The 19,084-nt window shown below is 45.2% G+C and overlaps 1 protein-coding gene across 1 annotated transcript in view; it reads left to right on the top strand.

The window, feature by feature from the left end:
• The window catches only part of pcsk2 (proprotein convertase subtilisin/kexin type 2), a 61,615-nt gene extending 44,051 nt beyond the window's left edge, over positions 1-17,564 (top strand). The window contains exons 10-13 of the mRNA XM_083774779.1: positions 1,164-1,264; positions 3,936-4,025; positions 5,826-5,963; positions 15,789-17,564. Of these exons, the coding sequence (XP_083630905.1) occupies positions 1,164-1,264; positions 3,936-4,025; positions 5,826-5,963; positions 15,789-16,275 (816 nt within the window). The 3' untranslated portion in view covers positions 16,276-17,564. The remainder of the gene's footprint in view (positions 1-1,163; positions 1,265-3,935; positions 4,026-5,825; positions 5,964-15,788) is intronic.
• The last annotated feature ends 1,520 nt before the right edge of the window (positions 17,565-19,084 follow it).

The raw sequence follows: 19,084 nt of genomic DNA, 5'->3' as shown, positions 1-19,084 counted from the left end.
TAATACAGTGGTTCCCAAACTTTTCAGGTCAAGACACCACACAAGAGATTAGACGTTTGCCCTGGACCCGTACAGGAAATAACAGATCTACAAGCTCACAACACGTCGCTTCGCGCCACGTTATGAGCTTGTAAATTGGCTTTTTTCACTACTTCTTCAACATTTGTTTATTAATTTATGGAATTTCTTAGGTTTTTCTTTGATTTCTTCATGAAAAGAATAATAAAAATAAATCATGCTTTTTTTTTGGTGTAATGTTTTGTAGCCTAATGTTTTGAAATAACAATTCAAAATAAAATGTAGGACACAGGAAATAAAGGGACCCATAAAAATGTGTCCACGACACGCAAACAGGTCCCACTGGAACCACTGGACTAAATAGACAATAGTAGTATAGACTAGTAGCGACCCATGAAAATAAACTGTCCCATCATGGAGGAGGTTCAAATTGATTGTGAAGCATACAGGGAGCCAGGGGAGAGAGGCCAGGTTTATAGGGGTAATATCATCATGGAAGCCTGGCTGTCATCCTGACATAGATAAAGAAGGTCAGCACTGTTTTCATTAACCCATTCTGACCGGGCACCCATTTTGGTGTTGGCATCATGTTATGCTTTAGCTATTGAAAAATAGCAGATCTACAAGCTCATATCGCGCCACCGAGTGGCGCGATACGAGCTTGTAGGTCTGCTATTTTTGAAAAATCAAAGACACTTTTAGAATCTGATCTCAGGTCAGAATGGGTTAATAATGAAACTGTCAGGATGTAATAGACATTTTTAGAATCTGATCTCATGTCAGAATGGGTTAACCAAATCCTGTTGAGGTGCGTGACAGTGCCTGTCACATGCATCTAAACCCCAGGGCCCGTGGTGGAAAGAAACCATATGATGTATGATGATAAGAGCGCCCCTCACTTCACATGGGTGTGATTTTTGAATATCTAAAAGAAATAGCAGATATATAATATTAGATACACACATCCCTGGCACAAAATCCGTTCAGCTGGGGTCTGTGGACAATTTGGGGGTTATTTGGCATGAAAGGTTGAGAACCACACAAACAAATGAACTGTGTGTGCGTGTGTTTGCGTGCGTGTGTGCGTGTGTGTGTGTGTGTGTGTGTGTGTGTGTGTGTGTGCGCGTGTGTGTGTGTGTGTACAGGCCACCACTGACCTGTACGGAAACTGCACCCTGCGGCACTCTGGGACATCGGCTGCTGCTCCCGAGGCTGCTGGGGTCTTTGCTCTGGCTCTTGAAGCTAAGTATGTGCACGCACGCACGCACACACACACACACACACACACACACACACACACACACACACACACACACACACACACACACACACACACACAGAGAGCACTTAAGCCCATTCAGTGTCCGTTGTTCTCCTCACATGGCATGTTTGTTTCACACACACTAAAAAAGACAGACAACATTGTTCTGGCAGCCATTAGTCTGCAGTGTGACTGACTGGGCTGGTGGGGGCTGAGTGGAGTGAGTGCTGTTTGCTTTGCACGCACGCACGCACGCACGCACGCACGCACGCACGCACACACACACACACACACACACACACACACACACACACACACACACACACACACACACACACACACACACACACACACACACACACACACACAGTAAACATGGTAAACAAACCCAGCCACCCCGTTACTGTGCGTGGCCAAACACAATGGAACCCGCTGGTGTCACTCCAGAGCATTGCTGTCGCCACATACAGCAGTATTAACTTCCTCCTACTTTTTTTCCCACTGACGACTATTACTAGAAGAACTAAGGAAGGTTATAAATATATTGACAATTTTGTCAACAAATAAAAACTAGACTAAAATGTTAGGGAGGGACTAGTGGAGAAGAGATCCAGTAGTTATCTAAAAGACGAGTCGTTTTAATTTTGGTTGCGCTCTGAAAATAGCAGATCTAAGTTCACAACACGTCACAAACTCAAAATGTGCCGTCAAAATCAACCCACAGCCCACAATAAGAATAGTGGGACACAGATTTTCTTTCTCCATTGAGTAATCGAGCCTGTCTGCTTGCTCAGGGGACGAATTGAATCGTGACTGAATTGAATTGGTGTCAGAGCCTGCATCTATGGTGAGACATACTGTAGCCTGCCCCAGCCTCTAGTGTAGAGGGGCGGATTCATACTGTAGCCTGCCCCAGCCTCTAGTGTAGAGGGGTGGATTCATACTGTAGCCTCTGCCCCAGCCTCTAGTGTAGAGGGGCGGATTCATACTGTAGCCTGCCCCAGCCTCTATAGTGTAGAGGGGTGGATTCATACTGTAGCCTCTGCCCCAGCCTCTAGTGTAGAGGGGCGGATTCATACTGTAGCCTCTGCCCCAGCCTCTAGTGTAGATGGGCGGATTCATACTGTAGCCTGCCCCAGCCTCTAGTGTAGAGGGGCGGATTCATACTGTAGCCTGCCCCAGCCTCTAGTGTAGAGGGGCGGATTCATACTGTAGCCTGCCCCAGCCTCTAGTGTAGAGGGGCGGATTCATACTGTAGCCTCTGCCCCAGCCTCTAGTGTAGAGGGGCGGATTCATACTGTAGCCTCTGCCCCAGCCTCTAGTGTAGAGGGGCGGATTCATACTGTAGCCTCTGCCCCAGCCTCTAGTGTAGAGGGGCGGATTCATACTGTAGCCTGCCCCAGCCTCTAGTGTAGAGGGGCGGATTCATACTGTAGCCTGCCCCAGCCTCTAGTGTAGAGGGGCGGATTCATACTGTAGCCTGCCCCAGCCTCTAGTGTAGAGGGGCGGATTCATACTGTAGCCTGCCCCAGCCTCTAGTGTAGAGGGGGTGGATTCATACTGTAGCCTGCCCCAGCCTCTAGTGTAGAGGGGCGGATTCATACTGTAGCCTCTGCCACAGCCTCTAGTGTAGAGGGGCGGATTCATACTGTAGCCTCTGCCCCAGCCTCTAGTGTAGAGGGGTGGATTCATACTGTAGCCTCTGCCCCAGCCTCTAGTGTAGAGGGGCGGATTCATACTGTAGCCTCTGCCCCAGCCTCTAGTGTAGAGGGGCGGATTCATACTGTAGCCTGCCCCAGCCTCTAGTGTAGAGGGGCGGATTCATACGGTAGCCTCTGCCACAGCCTCTAGTGTAGAGGGGCAGATTCATACTGTAGCCTCTGCCCCAGCCTCTAGTGTAGAGGGGTGGATTCATACTGTAGCCTCTGCCCCAGCCTCTAGTGTAGAGGGGCGGATTCATACTGTAGCCTGCCCCAGCCTCTAGTGTAGAGGGGGCGGATTCATACTGTAGCCTCTGCCCCAGCCTCTAGTGTAGAGGGGCGGATTCATACTGTAGCCTCTGCCCCAGCCTCTAGTGTAGAGGGGCGGATTCATACTGTAGCCTCTGCCCCGGCCTCTAGTGTAGAGGGGCGGATTCATACTGTAGCCTCTGCCCCAGCCTCTAGTGTAGAGGGGCGGATTCATACTGTAGCCTGCCCCAGCCTCTAGTGTAGAGGGGCGGATTCATACTGTAGCCTCTGCCCCAGCCTCTAGTGTAGAGGGGCAGATTCATACTGTAGCCTGCCCCAGCCTCTAGTGTAGAGGGGCGGATTCATACTGTAGCCTGCCCCAGCCTCTAGTGTAGAGGGGCGGATTCATACTGTAGCCTCTGCCCCAGCCTCTAGTGTAGAGGGGCGGATTCATACAGCCAGTGGATCCTATTGGTTCATCCATCTGTCTGTGCAATCATTTAATAAGTTATATTGTATTAACACTTAGAAAGCCCGAGACAGAGGTCTCTGCCTTATTAATTCATTACGTCGGATACCCTGGACTTATTGATATAGGCCTACTCTAAACTGTGTGTGTGTGTGTGTGTGTGTGTGTGTGTGTGTGTGTGTGTGTGTGTGTGTGTGTGTGTGTGTGTGTGTGTGTGTGTGTGTGCGCGCATGTCTAGCCGTAACCTGTCATGGAGAGACATGCAGCATCTGTCGGTGCTGACATCTAAGAGGAACCAGCTGCATGACGAGGTCCATCAGTGGCGTAGGTAAGGAATAAGAACGGCCTTTGATGTCCCTCCAAGTTCACCTTCAAGTCTCTCGGGAGCAGGAATACATCCAGCGCTCTAACAGCTGAGGACGGGAACCCCTTTTGGTGGTTTTACCCTTCCGGGTCGGGAAGTGTGTTGCTTTTGGGGTTCTTGTTGCTACATGTATGTACAGTACAGTAGCAATATAACATTTTTGTAATATTTTGAATAAATAAATGTTTCAGAAACTGGCTGGCCCGCCCTCGGCATTACAGACGGCTCAGTCCCTCTGTGAAAACAATTCAAAGTGTCAATAAGTGTCTAGTCTATGAATGTCTAATCATAAAAATCATAATAATTGCGAATGCGAAAGCTAAGTCCCCTAATTTGATTCACGTTGTATTTGTTTATGTACTGTAGCCTACTGTTATGTTCAATAAAATCATTGAATTGGGCCCGGACGGTTAGCTCAACCGTCTGGGAACCTAGGCTGCCAGGCCAGCCGGACGGCGTGCCGTGGGTTCGACTCCCGAGCCCGACGGCCTTTGCCCGCGTGTCACTCCCCATCTCTCTCCCCCTTTCCTGTCTAATGACTATACCCCAGGGATATTCAATTGGCGGCCCGCGGGCCACATGCGGCCCGCGGAGCGCCCCCTTGTGGCCCCTGGAAGAATTTTGAAAAAAAAAAAAAAAAAAACCTATATAATAAGAGGGATAATAAAAGTTACAGGTATGGTGTGTGCGATATTAATTGTTTGATTACCATAATGACGGTAATCATTAAAGGACCACTTTTCAACCTATCTTCATATAATAGGTCCTCACTAATAATCATGATAAAATGACACGTTTTTTTCTACTCGGTCTGTGTCACATAGGAGGGCTGTGGCAGTTCAGAAACCCACCCAACAGTGACATCAATGGAGAATCCAAGCTAATAGAAACTGCAGGCTTTCTAGTCCTGAAAAGTTGCAATGCGAAAATGGAAGCCATCATTCTCACAATAATAAACCCTGTTAGGGTCCATTTGGTTCCATTTGTACACAGTTACAGTTACAGACCCCCAGGGTCCATTTGGTTCCAAACCATCATTTCCCTGGGGACCCCCTGGAACTGCCTCCAGGACCCTGGGGGTCCCCGGACCCCGAACCCCACTTTGGGAATCACTGCTCTATGTAATCTGATCTTTATAGTCTGATAAACTATTCTCACGTAAATAAATCTTGTTTAAAAAACAATCTGCCTAACGATGATGTCACTGGTGGTCGTGGACGGGTTTCTGAACTGCCCACAGCAGAGTGAGTGTGTGTGTGTGTGTGTCTGTTTGTGTGTGTGTGTGTGTGTGTGTGTGTGTGTGTGTGTGTGTGTCCGTCCAGTCGTTAATGTCAAAGCAATGCTGTTTATGCACTGTCAAATAGGTCTAGGCCTACATCTATTCTAAGGTGGCATATACCTGTATAGACATATTATCCTGCTCATTACTGTGCGGAAATATACATAAATCTTCGTGTTTGAGCACAAAAAGCATTTTGAGAACCCACAAATTTCCGCGCTTCGCGCGCACACTGCGGCCCCCCACACACAATAATTCTACAGTTGTGGCCCCCGGCCTAATCTAATTGAATACCCCTGCTATACCCTATCAATAAAGGCAAAACATGCCAAAATAAATCATTGAATTGGATTGGATTGGATTGAACTGAGTGGGCCTAGATTTCGACCACCTGTTTGTCATTATGAATTGAATGTGATTGAAGGAACGGAGTAAGCCTAAATTTCGACCACCTGTTTGTCATTATGAATTGAATGTGATTGAAGGAACGGAGTGGGCCTGGAGTTCAACCACCTGTTTGGCTACGGCGTGCTGGATGCTGGAGGCATGGTGAAGATGGCCCAGGAGTGGAAGACGGTCCCCGAGAGATTCCACTGTGTGGCTGGATCCATCCTGGACTTCCGGTACGTGGCAATGGTTTTGATCCACCAGTTAAAATGCATACTTTATAGTATACATTTATAGAATAATGACATTTGGGGATAATCAAAATGTACCACGTCTCTGTCTGTCTGTGTGTAATTGCGAACGCAATGAGCACTAACTATGAGACCCTGCAGATCATGTCTGTCTGTCTGTGTGTGTGTCTGTCTGTCCCGCTGTGACACCACCCGCCCACCACCAGAGGGCGCAGCTGTAGCACACACACACACACACACACACACACACACACACACACACACACACACACACACACACACACACACACACAAACAGCCACACACACACACACACACACACACACACACAGTAGAAAACTTAAAAAAAATGACTAACTAAAAAGAAAAAAAAAGTACGTAATTTATTCTAATTGTTGTTATTGCAATTTACGAGCTGCGTTCGCTTCCCGCGTTGGCGCGTCTTACTTGTCCATGTAAGTCAAGAACCATTCACCGACTTCAAATTCAACCGTTTACCCCACCGACTTCAAATTCCACCGTTTACCCCACCGACTTCAAATTCGACAGTTTACCCCACCGACTTCAAATTCGACCGTTTACCCCACCGACTTCAAATTCGACCGTTTACCCCACCGACTTCAAATTCGACAGTTTACCCCACCGACTTCAAATTCGACCGTTTACCCCACCGACTTCAAATTTGACCGTTTACCCCACCGACTTCAAATTCCACCGTTTACCCCACCGACTTCAAATTCCACCGTTTACCCCACCGACTTCAAATTCGACACACCGCAGAGAGTGCAGTGCCTGGTGTCAAGTCAGTCGGTCCCACAGTTGTCCAGAACCACCACAAAAAGGCCTCTGCTCTGGACAGGGCCCCTGCCCAGTGTCCATATATGGAGCTGGCCTGTTCTGACATCATGCTGACGTCTGCATAGACTCCATATATGGGCATGCCTGACAAAGAACTCCATATAATGGGAATAAAAGGGACACAGACATTATATCTGGGTGGGGCATGCATTTCCAACTTGCATCGTTCCAAATAGTCCAGTGCCCGACGGCCTCACACATTATGGAAAGGGAGACTTTTTGTCTCTGTGTGTGCGTGCGTGCGTGTGTGTGCTGTCAAACGCATAATTATAATTTGCATGAATTCTTATATTTAATCGCAATTAATCACAATATTCTGTGACATTACAGTATAAAGGTTGGACTGGTATTGCCTGGTATTCGGAATCGTTCCAAACTGGTTGCTGGTTTTGGTTTTTCGGTTCCCCCAATCCCCATTTAACCCATTCTGACCTGAGATCAGATTCATACGAGGTTTTCCACTGGACACACACTGGTCCTGATGAACCCATTCTGACCTGAGAACAGATTCTAAAAATGTCAGTCGTTCTTCGATTTTTCAAAAAATAGCAGACCTACAAGCTCGTATCGCGCCATTCGGTGGCGCGATATGAGCTTGTAGATCTGCTATTTTTCAATAGCTAAAGCACAACATGATGCCGACACCAAAATGGGTGCACGGTCAGAATGGGTTAAAATTAATCAAGTATAACCTAGGCCTACCAGTTTAGTCTTGCCAGTAGCTACATGTTGAAATCAAAGTTGGAACAACAATGTATTATTAATACTATAAGATAAACTATGCCCTTAAGTTATGATGCCCTTGATCGGAGGATATTATTTTGGGGGGATCTGATGCTTGGTTCCGGCTTGGTGGTTCTGGCCTGATGACTACAACCAGTGACTACAACATGACACAAGTTAGTTCTGCTCCCAACCGGACCATAAACACGGAACCGGTATTGATCCCAGGCTGTCTCAGAGGAGAAAAGCCTCCTAACTACCTTAATGCAGAGAATTACTCGAATACACTCGTTTCATTACAGTTCTGCAATAATGCTAAAAGGATATTGTTTCCATTGTGGTATCAATACATAAAGCCGTATACAGTACAAGAAATCATCAATACCCGGAGCAGTAAAAGTATATTTACAGAAAAACAGTAGAGGGGGCAATTTTGTTTGGCAATTTCACAATTTTCAATGGAACATGAAAACGAAAAGAAATTGAAATGTGCTGTCCACTGTCCAGCAGCTACCAGAGGGAATTGGCACTCATCATAGACTGCACATATCTTTTTAAACAAGATTCAGTTTTCTCCCTCCGTAGCAATCCTTACAGACAGACAGTTCTGTAGATGAGAGAGAACGACAGACAGACAGACAGACAGACAGACAGACAGACAGACAGACAGACAGACAGACAGACAGACAGACAGACAGACAGACAGACAGACAGACAGACTGTTTGGTGTTTTTCTATTGCTCCCCTATTACATGAACGCTCTGATAAATGCCTTTGTGTTTTACGACTCAGTGTCTCGCTCGCTGTATTGTCCTTCCTGTGTAAGCCATCCTCATTTGGATCACCGTTGTCTGTCAGCAGCCACTGTGTTTAATTCCCCTTGCACGGTTGGCGTTGAGGATGGAAGGTGGGGGTGGGGGCAGGCTCGGTGCAGAGGTGGAAAGTAATGTATACTCAAGTAATTTTGAGGTGACTTTCTTCAGTGTTTACAATGTCAGAGGTAGATATGACTTTTAACTGTACTACAATTATATATGAAAACTTTAGTTGCTAATTATTTCGTAGATTTTGATAACACACTGTAGGCTACAATGAGTGAATAAATGAACAAACGAATAAGCAAACGAACGAACGAACGAACGAATGAATGAATGAATATTTTTTTTTACTTTTACATTTTGAACACAACTTGTAACAGAGTGCCATCTAAATTGCAGTATTGATACTTTTACTTGAGTAAAACAACGCGAGTACTTCTTCCATCACTGGCTGGGTGGCGGGGGAGGTATTCTCACACGTTATAATTAAAGCCAAGCACCGCACGGTGACAATATGTCCTAGCAACACTGTCAGTTAAACACACTGACAGCCAGACAGGCATCTCATGCACACATGTCACATGGATGTGGATACGTGTCCATTATATATATATATATATATATATATGTTGTTGTAAAGTAATACCCTACTTGTCTGATCATATACCACAAATACATCCAAATGATCCGATCCAAAGCTTGTGCCGCGTCTGTCTGGAGCTTGTAGATCTGCTATGTTTTCCCATTGTCAGAGTTTGAATCCTGAAATGCATCGCAATGTGTTTGTAGGCTTTGTTGATCTGCTATTTTCACAAATGTTGTGTGTAGTGAATATAATATTCACTACAAATATATATTCTATTCTGGGGATATTCCCTGGCACAATAATGTCAGATGGGGGTCCGCGGCCAAATACATTATGCCTTTGGGGGTCCACTTGAGAACCACTGGGTTAACTTGGAACACACTAGGGCTGGGCAATATGAATTCAAATCAATATCACGGTTACTTCAAACCTTTGCCTCGATTATGATTAATGAAGGATTATACAAAATAAATGGTCAAATTAGCCGATCTACAAGCTCACAATGCAATGTGAACCGACACATTGTGAACTTTGTGAACACACACACACACACACACACACACACACACACACACACACACACCTTCATTTCTCCTTCTAATCAGTGGTCCATAGAGGCTTGAATCACAGCAACGCTGGAGCTTGGCAATTAGCCTTTGGCGGAAAAGAGTTCCAATTTTGTGTGTGTGCGTGTGCGAGTGTGCGTGCGTGTGTGTGTGTGCGCGTGTGCGTGTGTGTGTGTGCGTGTGCGTGTGCGTGCGTGCGTGCCTCCGTGTGTAATACCGGGAAAATAAGGAACATTCCTCAGTGAAATTGCTTTTCTTTTTTTATACCCTTGGAGAGGGGAAAAAAAAACATTTCCTGTATCCATCTGTTCCCTGAGTCACATTGTAACTACGTACTGTACGTACAATCCCCAGGCATGTTTTATACATCTTATAACATTAGGGCAAATACAGTACACTGGACCAGCGGCCTACTCGGGACCCCAATGCATACCCCGCCCGCCCGATTAGACATTGCTCGCTGTAGGCCTAGACCCGTTTGTTTGAGGACACGGTCAGACTGAACCCATATGTCTGTTTCATACACATTATATGGACATTGCTTTCTGGCTGTGCCCCTTCTATGTTCATACTGTACATGGAGTTCTTTGTCAGGCCCGAATATAGATAGAGCCCAGGCCAGTCTGTAATGTCAGTAATACTACGCCACAATGTTGACGACATACTGTACTAGATTACAGTATTTGGGGTACGCATGCACGCACGCACACGTGCACATTATCTGGGAAAACGCTGGCCTCGCCCCCGGGTGGCTCCTGTGTTTGTTATGAAACCTTTCAAGGGCTGTGGCCCCCGTGGCCCCTACTCGCTCCTCGCTGACCCAATGCCATAATTATTAAACTCCGGCCCATTATCTGATGGCAGGACCACGTGCGTACCGTACCTCACCCGCGGGGCACAGATAACATTAGCCCATTCTGACCTGAGATCAGATTCAAACGAGGTTTCCGCCGGACAAACACTGGGTCTGATGAACCCATTCTGACCTGAGATCAGATTCTAAAAATGTCAGTCGCTCTTCGATTTAATTTTTTTTTGCAGACCTACAAGCTCGTATCGCGCCACTCGGTGGCGCGATATGAGCTTGTAGATCTGCTATTTTTAAATAGCTAAAGCATAACATGATGCTATAACACCAAAATGGGTGCCCGGTCAGAATGGGTTAGTCTGTGAAAAGAAGTAAATTGAATTCTGCTCAAGTACTGTAGTATGTTTGCTTTACTTGGGTATTTCCTTTTTGTTTCTACTCTGCTACATCTCTGAGCCTTTTCAGATCGTTTTGGGGGTAAATTATGGTAAATGATGCTTTTATATAGTGCCTTTATCCAAGGTGCTTTACAGGGACTGTGCATTACATTGACACACCAATGCCGGAGGAAACCATGCAAGGCACCAAACCTGCACATCGGGAGAAATTAGGGGATCAGAGTCTTGCTCAAGGACACTTCAACACTAATTCTGGGGGAGCCTGGGTTCGAACTGGAAACCTTGTGGACCTTGCGGTTCCCATCCGGTCACTCTACCCCTGAGCCACCACCGTCCATGACACAAAAAAGATCGAGGACTACTGATTTTGAAGGAATTTGGTTAGAATCGGCCTCGGCTCGTAATGCCATGGGCTAAACCCTTTTTTATAATTTGGCAGTTCGAAAATATCCGATTCGCCGGATCCAGGGGAACACAGGTTATTTTGTTCCATTCCCCCAAAAAGTAACCATTTTGGACATACAAGGTTTTCCCCTGACAAGCAGTGACAATAACAATGCTGTGAAGGATGGATAGTGATTTATTTAGTACAAAGGGAGTCTACCAGCGCGCCTCAGCCTAATATGGCTAGTCCAGTGTGTCACAGGAGCAGCTTGGACAGTGAAAGCCTTTTGATTCAGGTGCCATAGTATAACAAGAAACGACTAGGTGACATGGGGGGGATTTACAGTATATGCACAGAGGCAGTGAGGGCTGTGCTCTCAGAGCCAGTTGGCTCTCTTTAATATGCTAATATAGAGTGTTTTATGTAGTGCCTGACTGGCAGAAGTGCACAACAAAGCCTTCGGCGTGTAGTTTAGTGTTTTATGCATCCCTGCGTTGCTGTTCTTTATTCTGAATGCATTACAATGAATCAGCCCTATAAGAAGCTCAGAATCAGCACTGTCTCTCTCACTGTGTTTGCATTAGAACCATTAACTGGACATCCCATTAACTGGACATCCCCCAAACAACAATGCAGGCTCTTAAAGGGGCAGTCTATACTTAAAGGCATTTGCCTCTGGGCGAGCTCTCACGCCTCGGGCGACATGTCCGGACTTTCGGTGACCTTCCCGCGGCGACATGTCTGGTGAGATGTCCGCACTTTTCGCGAAAACCGGCGAGTTCTCCCGTTGCCCATTCCACCGCTGGTAACGCTTCGGTGATTCCCCAGGATGAGATGGATAATGTTGCCCAGGGAAAGGGAAGTCTGGAGCTGTCTGCTATAGCTGTTGCCCCCGCAACCCCAATGTACGGATAAGCTCTGTTAACCCATTCTGACCTGAGATCAGATTCATAACGAGGTTTCCGCCGGATACACACTGGTCCTGATGAACCCATTCTGACCTGAGATCAGATTCTAAAAATGTCACAGTCGTTCTTCGATTTTTCAAAAATAGCAGACCTACAAGCTCGTATCGCGCCACTCGGTGGCGCGATATGAGCTTGTAGATCTGCTATTTTTAAATAGCTAAAGCATAACACGATGCCGACACCAAAATGGGTGCCCGGTCAGAATGGGTTAAAGACTGATGGAATTTGTTTTGGAAATGTTCACCCGCCAATGACACAAACGATAAACATAATATAAACATCTGCGATGATAAAACACTTCTACTTAAAGTGACACGTGCGCCCAAAATGGAGGGCACCGACCGGCGGTGATCAATCTGAGAAGGCGGTAATGGTTCTGAGAATGCGGGGCTTGTGTGACTAATAATGCCATTAAGTCCACTCGTGGCCTCTCAGCCTCCGTTATGCACTGTGGAAATCCTCGGTGCTACTTGAACTCGGGACAGCGTGAAAATGGACCCGCAGAGGTCCATTTCAGCCTCTCTCTGAGTCAAATGAACACAGGTTTGGTGCAGTGTGTCCACGGCTGCCCCGCTGTGTTTCTCCATCTCACTTTCCATCAGCGACACAGATGGGATCAGCGGCGCCTCCTCTCTAACCCATTCTGACCTGAGATCAGATTCTAAAAATGTCTATTACATCCTGACAGTTTCATTATTAACCCATTCTGACCTGAGATCAGATTAAAAAAATTCTTCGATTTTTCAAAAATAGCAGACCTACAAGCTCGTATCGCGACACTCGGTGGCGCGATATGAGCTTGTAGATCTGCTATTTTTCAATAGCTAAAGCATAAAACAACACCAAAATGGGTGCCCGGTCAGAATGGGCTAAACACAACAGCACAGCGGTGCGTGATGGTAACATTTGCTTGAGTACTGCATGCACTTATAAGTACTGGCTATCTGTACTTTACTATAGGGTTGTCACCATTACAACATTTAAGTTGGCTATTAATCATGGCTTTAATTGTGTTTTTGTGGCATTGAAACACTGTTTGGATGTGAATGGAACTGTCATTCCTCTTAATTAAATAAAATAAGGCTCTGATCAGATAACTTTACATTTCCAAAGAAATTACTGACATACAGGTAATTAATAATTGTATACTAAAAATGTAATGGCTGACAAATATACTGTGTGTCTGTGTGCGTGCGTGTGTGTGTGCTGTTGTAATGCACGTAACTCGAGAACCGCTTACCCCACCGACTTCTAATTCGACACACGTGTTCCACACCCACGCAGGGAGTGCAGTGCCCGGTATCGAGTCGGTCAGACCCACGGTTCTCCAGAACCACCACAAAAGGCTCTGCTCCCGCTCTGCCAGTGCCAGTCAGTTTGCCCTCTGCAGACACCGGCAGACAGGCAGATACAACAGAGATCTCCATGTGGGACACAGACAGACAGTTAAAACGGTTGACAACAGGTATTATTATTTATTAGGTTCCAAAGTTGCATCGTTCTGAAGTAGGCCGGTGGCCGACGGGCGCGTATACAGGTCTAGTCTATATAAATAAGCAAAAATAGCAAATCTACACGCTTACAATGCGTGCGCTCTGGATGGAATTACGTAATGTTCCACAGGTCTGTACCATTGGATGTAATGAGATTGAGGAAAGAACCACGCAGCAATACGAGTCGCAGCCCCAATGTTCTGTTCTGGGCACAGAACAGTTTCTCCAAAAGCTATTTCATGTTTTCAGAAGAAGCTGTTACTTGTGAGATGGTCCAATTCGTGACAATGGAGTTATACGTACAGCCAGTGTAACTCCAGTATATCTACTTAAGTATTGTATGTACTTACATAATGATTACTCCACTGCATCTCTGAGGCAAATCATTTTGCTCCACTAAAATAATTTGACAGCTTTTAGTTACTATAGTCACTCATTTTGATGAAACCAACACTAACCACTACTGCCCTACTTTGAAAATATAATTTGAAAATATCACAATGGCCCCTTTTCCACCAGTTGGTTCCCAATGGGAACCGGTTCAGTTCTTTTTGGTTTTTAGTCCATGAGCCAGAGCTCCAAAATTGGTGGGCAAACTATACCCTATATTAAATTGTTTATAGGATCAATACAAGTAAATGAATACATGATAACCCTTCCACAGTAGTAGCTTTTTCATGTTTTTGATTATTTTGCATATTTTCCTACATAATGCCTCATTTGCATATTCAAAAATGTAAAATTTGTAATACAATAAATCATTGTCTTCGTGTAAGTACTCAATTGGGGAAATTTCATGGTGATAATAATCTAATATAGGTATGGTTTTGCACACTCAATTCATAATTAACGTTTCAATTTTGGAGCTCTGGCTCATGGACTAAAAACCAAAAAGAACTGAACCGGTTCCCATTGGGAAACCAACCGGTGGAAAAGGGGCCAATGTGACACGTTGAGAGCTACCGTAGTAGTCCAGCAGTCTGCCAGCGCCCAGCCATGAGGTGGATGTGTGCACGGCTGCACGCGACCTCACCACTTCTCACCCTTAGTTGCACAAACGTGATGCTCCACAAATAATAATTTATTGTCAACAGGGTAAAAGTGTCAACGAGGCACATTAAAAGTAAATACTAAATTATTCAACCATAATAAAAATAGACAAAAACTGTAATGTCTTTATTATTATAAAATGTGGTATTTTCCATCTTTGTATTATTCATCATTATTCATCCATTTGTATTATGTATCCATGCTCTCTCATCTGCTCTCTCATGGTGAAGTATACACTGACCTCCCCTGTTGGCCTTCTGGCCTCTGCAACCCTTTGCCCGTTAAGTCCCGGAGAATTATGAATCACTAAATCATTCATATTTCCACCTCATGGCGTTTGTATTCAAATGTATCCAGATGATAGCTGGATGGCATTGCCAGTAACTGGCCTCTCACAGTGATGAGAGCAGAGGGGAAGGTTGCATCATGATGTACCCAACATTCTCCCCATATAGCAATGATGACTTTGCAGACAGAATACCCAGGCTTTTCATGTTTCACATCTACAGTATAAAGCTTAATTGTTTGCCCTGCAGTTGTGCACAAATATGATCACGCATAATGTGTCACTGATGACAAATGTCATTGTTGAAAATGACTTGAGGGCTGTGGGTGGGAGAGGGAGAGCAAGCTAACTGTACTTGTACGAGTGTGCATAATTGTGTATTGTGTGCAATGTTTTATCCATGTGTATAGCAGTAACAGGCTGCAGGATACAGATTCAATAAGTGAAATTGTATGTCACAAAGACACGAGCAGACACAATTGAAACTGGATCAGTTTAGTGAAATATTTCATTTTTATGTAATTAATATTTACACGCTCCATTAACACCAATTAACCCATTCTGACCGGGCACCCATTTTGGTATTAGCATCATGTTATGCTTTATCTATTGAAAAATAGCAGATCTACAAGCTCATATCGCGCCACCGAGTGGCGCGATATGAGCTTGTAGGTCTGCTATTTTTGAAAAATCGACTGACATTTTTAGAATCTGATCTCAGGTCAGAATGGGTTCGTCAATTATCCTTCTCTCGGGCATGGCTACCTACAAAGGTAGGTTGATATGTTGATGGCACACTGACTATCAAGAAAATGACAAAAAGGTGACCCCCTCTCAATAAATCCTCTGTGTCGCCCCTTTCTCTCTCCAGTAAGATCCAGTCCGGAGACAAGCTTGTGCTCGCCATCACCACGGACGCCTGCCAGGGCAAGGACAACTTTGTCCGCTACCTGGAGCACGTCCAGGCCGTGGTCACGGTCAACTCCACCCGCCGCGGCGACCTCAGCATCAACATGACGTCGCCCATGGGCACCAAGTCCATCCTGCTCAGCCGGAGGCCCCGCGACGACGACTCCAAGGTGGGCTTCGACAAGTGGCCCTTCATGACCAGCCACACCTGGGGCGAGGACCCGCGCGGCACCTGGCGCCTGGAGGTGGGCTTCCGCGGCGACGAGCTGCAGCGCGGCATGCTGAAGGAATGGACCCTCATGCTGCACGGAACACAAAGTGCCCCTTACATAGACCAGATAGTGCGCGACTACCAGTCCAAACTGGCCATGTCCAAGAAGGAGGAGCTGGAGGAGGAGCTGGACGAGGCTGTGGAGAGGAGTCTCAAGAGTCTGATGAGTAAAAATTAGACGGCGGAATGCATGTTGGCCAAGCCCTCTCCACTCTTCTCTTCTCTTCTCTTCTCTTCTCTTCTCTTCTCTTCTCTTCTCTTCTCTTCTCTTCTCTTCTCTTCTCTTCTCTTCTCTTCTCTTCTCTTGAATACTTTATTAGCAGTTTGCAAAAGGTACAGAGGTACAGTTATACAAGAATGCTAAAAGGATAACACAAAAAGCCTAGAGGGCTTGTTTCCATCGTGTTCCTGTGTATTCAATGACTCTTCTCTTCTCTTCTCTTCTCTTCTCTTCTCTTCTCTTCTCTTCTCTTCTCTTCTCTTCTCTTCTCTTCTCTTCTCTTGAATACTTTATTAGCAGTTTGCAAAAGGTACAGAGGTACAGTTATACAAGAATGCTAAAAGGATAACACAAAAAGCCTAGAGGGCTTGTTTCCATCGTGTTCCTGTGTATTCAATGACTCTTCTCTTCTCTTCTCTTCTCAGCACTCGTTTCTTGGGCTCTGTGCATGACTTGTAGTTCCCTTAGTTTTCCAGCAGGGGGACAGCGCATTAGTCCGACATACGGTAACATGGCCGGTTAAGACTAATGACACCGACCCTTCCAGAAGGTGGCATGCCAGTTTCCTGTTCTGGGTCATAGTTTCTCATAGCTTCATTTGATTAGCTCAGCAGCAGATTTGAACCGGAAGTATCTTCGTAAATGAACCATCTTAGTTTATATAACCACCTTGTGGAAAAGGGAACTACAGTCATGCACGAAACCAGCTCTCCTTATCTCTCCTCTCGTCCAACCATTTGTCGACCCCCTTCCTCCCTCCCTCTTGTTCCGGTTTCAGTTAGCCTCCTACTCCCTCCACCTGCAGTGAATGTTTCTTGTAATCCGATCCGTAAAAGTGTAACCTTCAAATAATGTTCTAGATAGAGAAGACAAAATGTCTTTCTTTCTTTCTTTCTTTCTGTCTTTCTTTCTTTCTTTCCTTCCATTTTTACACTCTGCTAAATTGTACATAGAACCAGAATATAATCCAGTTCCACGTCTCTATCATGCTTTTCCTGCCCTGCACCTGTTTAGCCGACTGTTGTACAGTTTGTGACTGTAAATGATTTATTCCGTGTCATTCTACTTAAAGTTTAATATCTCGCAAAACAGAGCAGCGATACTCGTTTCTGTTTCTATTTTTGTGACATGCACCCGTTTATAAAAGACAAAATGGAAAGGAATGTGACATTCATTTTGCAGCCTTATATGTAGTCCTGTCAAGAGCATATTTCATAATCTTTGGCGTATACAATATAATAAATCTATCCAGCTATTTGTTAAAGCACCCGAGTGATTTGCACCTGCTTGAAAAGATGGGCTGAAGGTTGAATGGGAATAGAGAGAGAGAGAGAGAGGATGTTATTGTGGTCTGAGTTATTGGTTTAGAAGAATCGTGGGGACCAGAGTTAACAGACCACACGCTCGTGAATCGTGGGGACCAGAGTTAACAGACCACACGCTCCTCGTGAATCGTGGGGACCAGAGTTAACAGACCACACGCTCCTCGTGAATCGCGGGGACCAGAGTTAACAGACCACGCGCTCCTCGTGAATTGTGGGGACCAGAGTTCAAAAGCATAATGTTTTGCATTATCTATCCCTGCTCTCTGACCTTGGTCTCCCCCGTCTCTACATTCTACAAGAAGAACCTGTGGTATTTTTTTGTATATTTGCTCTTTATAACCAAGTCGATATATCCTTGTGTGTGTGTGTGTGTGTGTGTGTGTGTGTGTGTGTGTGTGTGTGTGTGTGTGTGTGTGTGCGTGCGTGCCCTGCTAGTGTTTTATAAAAGAAAAACTAACAAAAAAGTTTTGTTTTACTTTAAAGATGGAGTAGCGTGATTTTTTTCCACCCTAAAACATGCTTATCAGGTCTTATTGTTATATAAGGAGGTATACTTTTTAACAGTATTTGTTAAAATGTTGTTTTTATGTTCATTAAGTATGCCTGGTTTGCCTGGTGATGGGTGGTGATCCACCTGAACTGAAGCCGCACCCACAGCTGTAGTTGTATGATAAAGGGGGAGGGGTTAGGGGAGGGGCTGATAGTGATGTCACTATATTACTGTTTATTTCATTGGCCCGTTTGACAGTCAAGGGTTCAGCCTCCAGGAAGAAACCCTAAATACAAAGGGAATACACCATTGCACATAAAAAACGACTCCAGGGTGTCTACTGTCACCTCATAGACACATGAAAAAATATACAAAAATTGTTTTAACCAAAACTATGGAATGAACTCTCCATTGGACTCAATTCATAATCTTCTGCCGTACTCTGAAGACTCAGCTGTTTAGACTTACCTCTTCAAACTCAGCAAGTAGCACTTATGCAAAGGCTGAAAATGTCATTTAGATTTGACAGTTGCGAGGTCATTGAGCTGCCATCCTATTGTGTTTACAGTTTCAATGTACAGATTATTAATGTTCTTTGGACATTCTACTGTTAGACTGATGATAGGTTCTTGGTTTACTCATGACTATTTCTGTGCATTTGATGTTTGATTGTCTTACTGTAAGAACTGTTCTTACTGTAAATTGCTCTGGATTAAGATCATCTGCTAGATGCCTAAATTGCAAATTGTTATCCTACCTTTAATGTTTCTAGCTGGTTTTATATAGTGAAAACATGTTTTATGTATGGCTTCCCCTATCTCCTCCAGTGACGTCTGCCACGCCACCCCCTTATCTGTCATGTTTTTCACTCCTCTGTGGAAGTCCTCCTCCTCCTCCCTCCTTCCTCCCTGAACAGGAGAGTGGATTACTCAGAGTGTAGACGACAGAGAGA

Source organism: Protomyctophum parallelum (genome assembly GCF_964188405.1).
Source record: "Protomyctophum parallelum genome assembly, chromosome: 10".
In the NCBI taxonomy this organism is placed as follows: Eukaryota; Metazoa; Chordata; class Actinopteri; order Myctophiformes; family Myctophidae; genus Protomyctophum; species Protomyctophum parallelum.
Note: the sequence above shows the minus strand (reverse complement) of the source record. Positions and strands in the feature narration are given on the sequence as shown.